This window comes from Folsomia candida, unplaced genomic scaffold (assembly GCF_002217175.1).
Source record: "Folsomia candida strain VU population unplaced genomic scaffold, ASM221717v1 Fcan01_Sc020, whole genome shotgun sequence".
Taxonomy (NCBI): domain Eukaryota; kingdom Metazoa; phylum Arthropoda; class Collembola; order Entomobryomorpha; family Isotomidae; genus Folsomia; species Folsomia candida.
In genome coordinates this window covers 2,044,332-2,056,212 of record NW_019091212.1, presented here as the reverse complement: position 1 = coordinate 2,056,212, position 11,881 = coordinate 2,044,332, and the positions used below count along the sequence as shown (strand labels likewise).

Sequence of the window (11,881 nt, the reverse complement as noted above, 5' to 3'; positions counted from 1 at the left end):
AAAGGAACACGTGCATTTGGTTTGCTTACTGAGCACGTTAATAAGAAGGCAGCAGTTAAATCTGCTGCCCATGTAACATTTTCTACATACACCATTACCCTCCCACCGTTTTCTTTCCAAGTAATAAGCTTACGAGGAGGATGGAAGATTAAGGAATCGTTTCTCTTCTTCTGTTTAAGGTTGTGAAATGCTGTTGGGTTCAGTGAGGGAGGAATAGCCACGTAGGTTCAAGTACTCCTCAGCCATGGATGGGGAATGCAAGTTAAGTCCCATAGTTCCACTCAACTTATTGTGCTTGTGTCACAAGGCATTCAATGAGTCTTAAGGGACAGGAGCAGATAGTGTCTCATTGTCTCCACAACGGCAGACACCCTTCGTAAAGTTCGATGTAAATATATCGAGAGTGGGACTGGACTTGGATGTGACGGACGCCCAATAGCATTAACCTTAGCTCCGTTTATCTGGGGACACATCTTGGTCGTCCTCTTCATATTTTGGACCCTTTACTGGGAACTTGTTGCGTTAAACTTAAATGTCCTTTTGTGTAGCAATTGTGGAGCAAAGGGAGGTCATGCGTAAATCTTGTACAAACCTGGGGAAAAACATATTTATTACTGCTGTGCTCGAGTTATTTCTTTAAATTACACGGTTTAGAGAAAGTTATTGATTATGAAGATGCCTCTACTTTTTATTAACTGTTTGCAGGTGTATTTAATTTAGAATAGGATCGCACACAGGTATGCAGGACTAGGGGACATGAGTTGGATGTGCATGGAATTATGGACGCCTCATTTTTTTTAAACTTGTACTTATATATTTTAGGTCATCCTGCCTGAATCGAATTCTTGTCAGCTGTGTGCTTTATTGTCGCAGAGTTTGTTTAATGGGTTTCTTCTTGCCTAAGAATGGAAAGTACTTATTTAAGGAAGGAATAAGGATATGCTCCCCGAATCGCCAGTATCATCGGTTATGAACAAGTCCACGACGACGACGCTGAGATTTATTTGACTGGTGGAAGGTTTATGATTTTGTGAAGGAAGGAGGACAAAAATCTCGCAAGAACATGTTTCCATCCTCTCCTCGACAATATCTGTTCATTATCCGTCCTCGTCCGCATTACTCTTCTTGACTGCTTCTTCCCTGTCAGATCTCCCAAGAAGGGTCACTTCTGTTGTTTCAATCTCCAAGATTTACGACTTCTCCCCTGCAACACTTTTATGACACCTTCAGCCCCGTCCTCTTATTTGCTCTTACATCACAACACGTCACTTGAGAGAGTGACTATAAATCCTGGACGACTAAGGTGGAAGGAACACAAGATCCAGTAGAAAGTCAGTCGTCAGGGCAGGCAGGCAAAAAATGAGTGGATAGACTTCGATGGAAACAAATAAATCCCTTCCATCCAGTCTTTTTTAATATATTCCGTTTCTATTATTATTATTTGGTCTTTCTCAACATTTTTCTCGTCCTCCTTCCTCCCATCCATCCATCCATCCACCTCCTCACGGTTCCAGCTCAGCCAGCCAAAAGTTTAAAAGTTTATGCACAACTCATCTTTTAATCATGTCTCTATTTTGTGAGTAAGCAAAGCAAACAAAGCAAAGGTAAGTAAAAGGATGACAAACCTCACGTAGAGAGCAAGCTGGCAGCAGGCAGGCTCACCTTAAACTCGATTCTTAAAAAACATGCAATGCTCAACAAACAAAGTGGTGTACAGAACTTGGTTGGATGTAAGAACTGAATTCATTTGCCCACTTATTTTTAAAAAGGGTTCATCATCATACACCCAGGGCAGTCATAAACATTTTGATTTATTTCAGTGACATGCAGAACAGATCATATTTGTTCTGACAGAGAGGCGTGTTCCATTGACACTTTCTTTTCGATAATAGCATAAAAATCTGCGCATCGGGGGACAATTTTATTTACTTGCTCATTCACACGCCCAAAAATGTTGTGTTGCTTCTTTCTTAGTAATCGTATTCGTTAACTCGATCCGTACATTTTTCTCGGTATGTCCATTATTATATTGAGTTGGCCAAGTTGGGCATGAATGATTAGGGATTTTTTGGCCAGAATTTGAGACATAGTTTAATGAAGAAGGAAGAAGACAGACGGCTAAATATAACATGAATTGCAGCCCAGTGACGAAGAAAGCATAGGGAAAGAGGGCAACCAGGCTAAAACTCTCTCAATCCATCAACTTGCAATTTGTCAATATTTATGGTGGGGTGTTGGTAGTTGGCATAATAATGTGGAAAAAGAAATAGAGGAAGAATTAGACAACGAGCTGACTCAGTCAGACGACGACGACGACGAGGACGACGACGACCCACGGGAGACATTGTTTGCCCAACTGTTGCTTTTACTTTGCTTACTTATTACCTGGATGGATCGAAAACCAACACTGCTCACTCCAAGTTCAACCTTTTATTGTTGTGAGTATATGTACAGGGTCGTTATTATTTGTTCACATTATTACACACACACAGTTCAGGACGATGGACGACACAGTAAAATAATTTATCTAAAATGTCTGCTGCTGGGACTCTCAATCACCTTTTGTCAATTACATTATTATGTCAACTTCCCTTCACAATCCCTCAAGTGCATAATGGACCAAATCCGTCTCATTCTTATCTCCATCCATCCTCCACTCTTGTGTTTGGACCCATCTGTCCTCCTCGTCGTCCCACAGGCTTTCATTCTGTGGAGATATTATTTTATTTATTTTTTATTCCTCATAGAATCGTTTGTGAGGATTGTGGGCACAGTTTTGAGGATTCAATCAAATATCGTAATAAAATGGGATGGATGAAAGCGTATCCTGTCGAGCTGTCGCCCTTATGTCCAGCCAGTCACCAAAATGGATAAATGGTATAAGTAAATATTCACTTCCTCTGTTGAATTGGTAACAAAATAAATAAGTAATAATGTTCAAATGTGAGGGGAGGAGGGAGATGGGTCAAATCGATTATGAGTTTAGCTTGCTTGTAGTATTTTTTACTATTTTATGAACATTTTACATATAGGACACGTTTCAAAATCTAATTGGTGGTATTTGGTCCTTTAATTGCCAAAATCACCAGGAAGTTGAAAGTATGTAAATATACTGGTCTAATTGTGCGTATTCGCAAGGTGGAGACAATACACGTATGCAAATGCATATGTACTATATATTATGTACTATATATTATGTACTATCACTATTATGTACATAACATACATAATATATATTTTTTAAATACCCTTTGTTTGACACTGCTATTCTACACATAGAAAGATGATGATAAAAATTCCAATTACGCTAAATTAATGTTGAGTTGTAAGAAAAATTGAGTGGCTATTGTATATGGCAATTTTTATTTCCTTTAGATTATGCGGGTAGAATATGTATATACATATTACCAATGTGGCGAAATTGAGAACATTTCACCGATTGGATTATGACTGGGGATTTGACACTTGTACACATACACACATATTCTCTTATGCTTTAAAGTACTAATTACGGATGAGACAGTTGTCAGCATTGTGAAAATTTAATCTAATAACTATAAATACCGCACAAACCTAAAGTGCTGCATAGTCAAATTTGCTTTTTCCTGCACCCTCTTTATACGCATAGTGAAAAAAGCACTGAAAAAGGGTTCGTAATTAGAGGACAAGTGACGGTGTGGTGATTATGGAAGTGGGCAGCGCTGTAGATTAATACCCAAGCAAAGGTTTTTGTGTACTTAAGTCATTCTAATCGCTTTACTTAAAAAGTGCGTGTCTCCAACACTTTAATGACCAAGTGACCTATGCTGTGCATATCTGTATATATGGGCAGACATGGCATGGCAGACGTGCAAAGTGTGGATCATTAAACACCTTTCGAGACGAATTAAGAACAAGAAATTTAAGCGACAGATAACCTTAAGTGCATGGAGATGGTATTTATAGCTGATGAAGGTAGTGTACTCTAAAGTAATGTACCGTACTGTAAAAAATTTAATAATAATTGTGCTGATTAGTGGAATTTACGAACTGATATTCAAACTAAACTACAGCAAGTTTTACGTACGCAGGATAACCTGAAAATCGTACTTTGTGTTGTACTAATGTTTTTATGTAATAAAATGGTATCATAAGAATAAAATACGATAACATAGTAAAATTGAATAGTATAGATTTTTATGCATTTCTATTCGAAGGGAATGGTAAGAATCTCTTGGTAAGAATCGCCTTTCAACTTTAATTTAAAATATTTTGACTAATTCCAGAACTGCATGAAGCAAAGTTGGTTGGATTTGATGACTACTTGGGCTACATAATTTTAAAATGTTATCAAAATCGGAGTGTTACACTTCTCAACGTCGCATTGTTAGTGAATATTTATTTTTAAAAAACTGCGTTTTCGTCATTAATTTTGGAATCAGAAATAATATATTTTCAATCTAATTCACACAACTATTTAGTTACAATTAAGAAATATTACAATTTTTGTCTTGCGTGTAACGCAAAGTACCTTACACTGGTAAACCAAATAATATTGCTGGTCATGTTATACTTAACAATATGACAACAGGATATATTTTTAATGTAGTATTGGTCCAGAGGAATAGTATTGCAAACCTGTGCGAGACATGGGATTCTGCATTGTATTGTCTTTTAATGAACTTGGATGGTTGACGGCCATCAGATAAATCGGCCTTTAGATTTATCTCTCATATTAAGAAATTGTATAACATGATATTGATTATGTTACGTAAATAGATAGAACACGTGCGTGTGCTTAAAGACGCCATAGGGCACATTTATATGTTGTATGTACTTATTGCTAGTTAATGTAAATCATTGTAAATATGCTTTATGCCAATTTGGCCAGTTACCAGTCAATTTTCATCTACTAATTTTTGATCTACGCCCATTTATCATATACTAAACATAATTACTAACAATTTCCGATATATTTTCATCTCAATCTATTATGTGTTGAATACTTTTCATGTAAATCTAATATTTGATGTGTTGGAATTTTAATGCACTTGAATCTAAATATGAAACCAACACACCAGCAGCTAACAAATACGCAATTTATTATGTTTAGTACGTACCTATGACTATGTATTTGGTATTAAGATGGCGATCAAATTTTGAACTTGGACTAACTTTTGACTTCCTTCTGATCCTAAACACGTAAGTACATAAGTTTGTACTATAACATTGTTTAAGAATAACCAACCGTCTAGAATGTACGATTTTGCAAAAAAACAGCACGCATTTGCAGAATGGACAACCTCTGACATTGGTAGAACACGATGAGACGACCTGATTGAAAATATATACCTCACGTCTTTTACTGTCTGCCTATTAACATGCATGCCACACAATCTTATTCCATTCTTCCTTCCCAAAGGTCGTCCCAATCAATGGCTTGATGATATATCATTTCGACACAATTGTTCCCCTCCGACCGATTTATTATCCCATCATGTTAGTGACGCGGGTGGGAAAACTATTATCATTTCAGTTACATTACATTACAACCAAGTCGTCATTTCCTCCACTTTTGCCAGATTGCAACAACAACGGAAAGTACGGCTATCCGCCCATCCATCTCGATGTGTACATTCTTTTACACGAATTGTGCAATGATCCAAGAAATCAGTGTTGCAATCAAGTCGAATCAAATGCTGCTGCTGTAAATTTTATATTGCTCGTCGTCATAAAAAAACACGATCCAAGGAGATCCAGCACTCATTTTGCTGACGATGATGGAAGTTGGATGAGGAAAATTGAGACAATTGTGAGAAAGTGGACGAGCAGCAAAGCCGGAGCTGACAGCTTTAGAACACTGCACCACCACTGAATTCTCTATAGTCTTGTTCTGCCCGTCTTCAGAAAATCATCTGTGTTTGTAGCAGTTCACGGAGCCGGATATTTTTCTACTTTTCTAAAATCCATTCCATTTCAGTTAAAATGAGTGGGGAACAGACCGTCATCCTGTCCGCGGTGAGGACACCAATCGGTGAGTGGTGATAATAATTAATTAGTGTGGGACAGGTGGGACAAATTAATAAATATTTAATTTTTATATGTAATAATTCTTTTTCTAGGTTCCTTCTGTGGCTCGTTGAGCTCTTTGCAAGCACACGAACTCGGTGCCAAATGCATACAAGAGGCAGTTGCGAGATCAGGGGTCAAGGTGGATGATATTTCTGAAGTTATATATGGACAGGTTGGTCAGTCAGTTGGTAGCTGATGATGGTCTGATGGTGGTGCCACTTATTAACAAGTTTTCCCAATTATTTGTAACTAGGTATTGACGGCAGGTCATGGACAAAATCCGGTGCGACAGGCGTCTGTCAATGCTGGGCTTCCATTTTCCGTTCCAGCCACGATGGTCAATATGTTGTGCGGTTCGGGACTACGGTAATTACTGTTTGAAATTAAATCAAAATCTTGCTTAAGAGGGGACTTATTTAATTGTAGTGGGATGATTGAATTGCAGGTCTGTAATTATGGGGGCACAAGCCATCTCCGCGGGTGATGCGGAATGTGTGGTGGCCGGGGGTCAAGAGTCCATGAGCCAGGCCCATCACTCTGTCCATTTAAGGAACGGTGTGAAAATGGGGAATGGGACGTTGACTGATACCATGATTGCCGACGGATTGACGGACGCCTTCAAAAATATTCACATGGGAATTACTGGTAATTAAGAGCAATAAATAATAATAAATTTGTATGAATTTGTAATTATTTTAAATACTACTCTTCTTAATTAGCCGAGAACATTGCTGCCAAATACAAAATCGATCGCGAATCACAGGACAAATTCTCCGTCAGTTCACAACAAAAAGCGGGCGTTGCTATCAAAACTGGTGCTTTTAAAGATGAAATCCTCCCAATCGAAGTTCCCGGACGGAAAGGGGTGGTGACCGTGTCTGTAGATGAGTTTCCCAAGCCCGACACTACATTCGAGGGCCTGCAAGCACTAAAGCCGGCCTTTATCCGGGACGGAAGTGGAACCGTTACAGCTGGAAATGCTTCAGGACTAAACGATGGAGCCGCCGCACTTGTGTTATCATCCACAAGTTTTGCAAAGAATGCTGGAATTAAACCACTGGCTAAAATTCAGGCCTACGCGTTTACAGGTGTTGATCCATCAATTATGGGAATCGGACCAGTTTCTGCGGTGCAAGCAGCGGTAATTCCCCCACGCAAAATTATGTTCCTTTTTTATCTTGATCTTTAATATTGTTCTCTTTCTTTCGAATCCAGTTGAAAAAGGCAGGATGGAAGGTATCCGATGTAGATCTGTTTGAACTAAACGAAGCCTTTGCGTCACAATCTCTCGCAGTGGTGAAGGAGCTGGGAATCTCGCCGGACAAGGTGAACATTAATGGGGGCGCCATTGCCCTCGGACATCCTATCGGAGCTTCCGGGGCACGAGTTTTGGTCACTTTACTATACGCATTGAAACGGACAAATGGCAAGAAAGGTGTGGCCGCCCTGTGCATCGGGGGTGGCATGGGTGTGGCTCTCTGCGTGGAAATGATGTAATGAACAAACTGTGAAATTTATGTCTATAATTATGAACAAACATGACAAAACTGGAGCTTTCTAAACAATGACAATATGCATATTACATATAATTTATAAGTTTAATTAAGAGAAAAAATGGTGCCTAAATCTTTTCCAGAAATAAAATGATGATAAAATGGTGGGTAGTGTTGGTGCAGAATAAATAAAGTATTTTTGTGTAATTACGTTTTGTCATCAAATCAGCACTACTATTGCTATTATTATTGTTATTATTGGATTGGTATTAATAACTGTAATATTAGTAATAAAGTTAAGTTACTATATGCAACGAAAAAATTTGTACTTCTAAATTTATTGTAACCAGATAGGATTGGTTTATATTTGTGGACTCATTCATTGAATCCGACAAGGATAACGAAGAAGCCAGTAAAAATGTCTTTAGTATGTTCTTGTTAGGGCACGAAGAAATTATCACGGAAAAATAACAGGCATGGCATTATTAAATACTGAATGAAACGAAAATTTCGCAAGTAAATGGATTAAAAGATTCTCTCTTGTTTGGTTGGTTTTGGTTATATAATAATGATAATAAAAAGACGATCCATCATCAACATCCTGGCAGGGCGGCTGGCAAATGACCTTTAGCAACTGCGATTCGCTGCCTGCAGAGAAAAGCAGCAAGGCATTCGGCCCCCTTATCTGGAACGTCTTCGTGAATGGCGTGACCAACTTGATGAAAAACTTGCATCTGAAACTTCCCCTGCATTTGCCCAACGGTTAATTCTTTGTCCAGCCGGTCGAGTCCGGCAAGCATCAGCAACTTTGGACATCGGACGGACAAAAACCTAAGACAAAATTAGTTGTATCGAGTTAAAAAGGTATGCATATTAACATTAGGATCAAGATATAAAACAGGTCGGCCAACTTGCGTACTTTTTAGATAGTCCCTGATACCATCCCTTCCAATGTGGTTCTGTCAGAGAAAGATTAATTCTCCAAACAAAATTTTGCTGTTGGAATAAATAAAAATTATGAGTTGAAATGATTACTAATAATGACTTATTAAAAAAGTTCATACTGGGACAGTTGAAACTGCCGACTCCTCAGAGATATTGCCATTTCCTGAATTGTCTTCTTTTTCCCAAACCCGTTTTTTAGCTGTAACAGTCTGAGTATCACAAGATTCGTCTGCTCCATCCTTCCGACGAGTGACAAACTGTGTTGCCATTTTTCCTGAAGATTTTTGCATAATTTGGCCAGTCATCGAAATACGAGCAGAGTCCACATTTTTCGTTTGACCACTGCGGGTACTGTATTTAAAAAATGCATGCTTAATACATTTATATTTATTCATGGCTCAATAAAGTCAGGTTTGCTTTCTCTTACCACCACTGGATAGCATCCGGAATGGACTCAAATTCTCGTGGCCGATTTCTTAAAACAAATTGCATTGAGTTCAAGGCCAAAAGTGCGGATCCTTCAACCACATCCAGCACGACAAGTCCTGCCAACTTGACTTCATTTAATTCCTGGAGGCTTAAAGACACATTCACTCCCAACGCTCCACCCATGGAATGACCCACAATGATCAGGGGACGATTTGCAAGTTGGAAAACTTCATTCCCTTTCAACCAGTTGATTACATCGAGAATATCCCTACCACGCAATGCACAAGAAAACACTAATACATTAACCAATCATTAAAAATTAAACTAATTCTTTAAAATTCGAATCAATTTTTGCTTACATAGTTAAAGTTTCCAAGGACAAATTATCCTCATCCCAACACCTTGACTCTCCATGTCCCCTGAGATCCAAAGCTCCGTACTGTGCAACAATCAGGCGACTCAGTTCATCGATCATAGGACCCCAAGTCAGTCCAGAGTAGCCACCACCATGCAGAAACAGGATGAACGGATCGCCACCACCACCGATATTAGAAATCCCACCCCCTCCTCCCCCACTGACAGGAACACCCCCAGTACCACTTCCACTATCCAGTTTACTTCGACTAGTCCACAATGCAAGCGAGTCCCCGTTCCGAATCTTGACCTCGACGCAATCTTGGAAATAGTTCCACCAGCCGCTGGGCGAGTGCGATTTCCGACCTTCATCCCTAAAAAACAGAACAATTTACATACATACACACACAAACTTGTTGTTCACTTCATTATTTATCATCAAATTTGGAATATTATATGCCCTCTGTCCACCCACTCACCGTTGTTTCAACCAGTTCCTCTCGTTATCCGAGTACTCTTCCGGCTTCTTGACGGGACAGAGGAGGTAGGGAACTTTTCGCCCTTGTACAGCCTCCGCCGAATGGGTGGATGTCGACATCATCTCCTTGAACATTCTGGTCCGGGCGTCCATCTTCCCTTGTCTTTACTACCCCTTATTGCCAAAAATTGACCCCGACCTCGTTTTTCCTTCACCAGACGACACGGACCCGCTCACCACCTACAATCAATTTGTCGTTGCTGGTGGAGAGATTATGGGGCAGCTTAGTTACATCCCACAAAAGGAACAGAAAAGGAAGGACACTGACGGACAACAATCAGAACAGAAAAAAAACTGATGATTGAGCTGGATTTGAAGAGAAAAAGGCAGAAAGGCAAAGTTTATATTTTTGTGAGTTCATGTGATCGCGACTATCGCGAAGAGTGTTGGTGTGTGTACGTGAGTGAGAAAAAGTGAGAAAAGTACAAAAACTCGCTCCTTCCGCCCATTCCCACTTTTCTCACTTCTGAATTCCATCACTTCCAGTCGTCTCAAAAAGTTTGGAATTTTGCATTGCAAATTGCAATGCAGTTTTGCAAAAAAGTTTTGAATTGTTCCATTTCATAATTTGTACCTCAGGTGGAAAGGTGGAAAGAGATTTTCAATTCATCATTAAAAAATTATCCATGTCCATGAGTACATGCTACATAATACATAATACGGAATTATACACTTAACAAGTGTGTTTACATAACATAATGAGCCTGTGTGCATTATTCTACTGATTCATTCCATCAGCTGACAAGATATGAGATGTATGTATTAAACCTTGGTTTGTGTTATCTCATCTCTTAATACTGCTTATGCATATTACTAATTCCGGGTGGCTAGACTTTTGCATAAGCAGAGATAAGCTTGATAATAATTGCTTTGTTAAGTATGTACATATGTACAATGGGGCACTTATTATCTGCATCTGCATGAATGAATGAGGATTGATGAGAAATCATCTGCATTGATGATGCTTTTGATCATGTTACTTTTGTGAAGGTTTGCATGAGTGATTTCGTACACGAGTCGATTTCACCTTCGATCTTCTGCCCAGCCAAGGCATTATTCCAGGTGAACTTCGTACTATTTTGATGTAGCTATTCGCATGCATACAGCAAAAGTTGTACACGTATGTAACAACAACCAGCCAACCAAGCAGACCATCCAGGACAGGAAACGGGTTTTGTTGGGTGAAGAATCCGGGCATTTGTGGTGAAGAACTCAACTTTTTGAAGGGGGATCGACTCACTCGTCGTCGTCGTCGTCCTCGTCCTTTTCCAGCCCCGTGTTCTTTCTTCCGCCTGCGCAACTACCCACAAACCGAAATACCATGAACTGTTATTATTCGTCCTTCCTCCCGTTGTCCCTGATTTTTCATAATGCTCTTCTTCCTCCTTCACTCCGAGCTGCTATATAACTCATGTGATGAGATACCTTGTTGTTTGTTGCATGGTTTGAGTTTTATTTGCCTGAACTCAACTTTCTGCATGCATAAATGTGGGCTAGAATTTAAAATTGGATTTTTTGTATCGATCCACCAAGAGCACTAATACGAGTATTTAGTCAAATGTTGTGACCGAGTAATTTTTATAATTGCGGCAGATCCATCATCCATTAAACCAAAACTTTAACTACACTATAATATGCTAAAGTATTCTCTGCCTTCTTGATTCATCATTCGTTAATGATCCGCCGGAAATCAATAATAGATAATACTTGAACTGAATTCGCCCCACTCATGACCAAATTGTCATACCATGAATTCGTAAATCGTAATAGCAGCATTGCAAAAAAGTTGGTGGGAGTAATTACATGGAGGGAGACGACCCCTGCTGAGGGACTTGTTGAGGATCACAGGAATTTCCTGGACCCCTGAGGATATTTCAACCCCTGGACCACAGGAATTGACCACACCATTGGTGGCTAAACCACATCAAGAAGAGCTCCACAACTTGTTCTATGCCCGTTTATCATTAGTGAAATACAAATAGTATCACATTTTGTCCACACGAGTCTGGATTCTACATCATCACAAAATAGGTAGATATGGGTAGTTCTGCCTCTTCGTCTGGCTTGAGAC

The 11,881-nt window shown here is 39.3% G+C and overlaps 2 protein-coding genes across 2 annotated transcripts; one reads left to right on the top strand and one right to left on the bottom strand.

Annotated features, from left to right (window-relative positions):
* Positions 1-5,964: 5,964 nt before the first annotated feature.
* Positions 5,965-7,751, top strand: LOC110858058 (acetyl-CoA acetyltransferase). Its single transcript, XM_022106708.2, has 6 exons — positions 5,965-6,013; positions 6,102-6,223; positions 6,305-6,417; positions 6,497-6,696; positions 6,771-7,192; positions 7,267-7,751. Exons 1-6 carry the CDS (start codon positions 5,965-5,967, stop codon positions 7,546-7,548), a joined length of 1,188 nt encoding a protein of 395 aa, XP_021962400.1. The 3' UTR covers positions 7,549-7,751.
* A 111-nt stretch (positions 7,752-7,862) lies between these two features.
* On the bottom strand, positions 7,863-11,759 carry LOC110858216 (protein phosphatase methylesterase 1). The gene is made up of 6 exons (XM_022106898.2): positions 9,752-11,759; positions 9,278-9,646; positions 8,917-9,186; positions 8,609-8,840; positions 8,464-8,540; positions 7,863-8,375 (listed from the first exon to the last, which is right to left on the bottom strand). The coding sequence occupies exons 1-6, from the start codon at positions 9,901-9,903 to the stop codon at positions 8,138-8,140; spliced, it is 1,338 nt and encodes a 445-aa protein (XP_021962590.1). The 5' UTR covers positions 9,904-11,759; the 3' UTR covers positions 7,863-8,137.
* Between the last annotated feature and the right edge of the window lie 122 nt (positions 11,760-11,881).

What these genes read in the sequence shown, in the direction of transcription:
- LOC110858058 (XM_022106708.2), top strand. Translation starts at nt 5,965, where the DNA reads ATGAGTGGGGAACAGACCGTCATCCTGTCCGCGGTGAGGACACCAATC. An exon ending in CTGAAGTTATATATGGACAG is followed by an intron (nt 6,224 to 6,304) that starts GTTGGTCAGTCA and finishes ATTTGTAACTAG; the next exon opens with GTATTGACGGCAGGTCATGG. An exon ending in TATTCACATGGGAATTACTG is followed by an intron (nt 6,697 to 6,770) that starts GTAATTAAGAGC and finishes CTTCTTAATTAG; the next exon opens with CCGAGAACATTGCTGCCAAA.
- LOC110858216 (XM_022106898.2), bottom strand. Translation starts at nt 9,903, where the DNA reads ATGGACGCCCGGACCAGAATGTTCAAGGAGATGATGTCGACATCCACC. An exon ending in CCGGATGCTATCCAGTGGTG is followed by an intron (nt 8,841 to 8,916) that starts GTAAGAGAAAGC and finishes TTTTAAATACAG; the next exon opens with TACCCGCAGTGGTCAAACGA. An exon ending in TATCAGGGACTATCTAAAAA is followed by an intron (nt 8,376 to 8,463) that starts GTACGCAAGTTG and finishes ATTTTGTCTTAG; the next exon opens with GTTTTTGTCCGTCCGATGTC.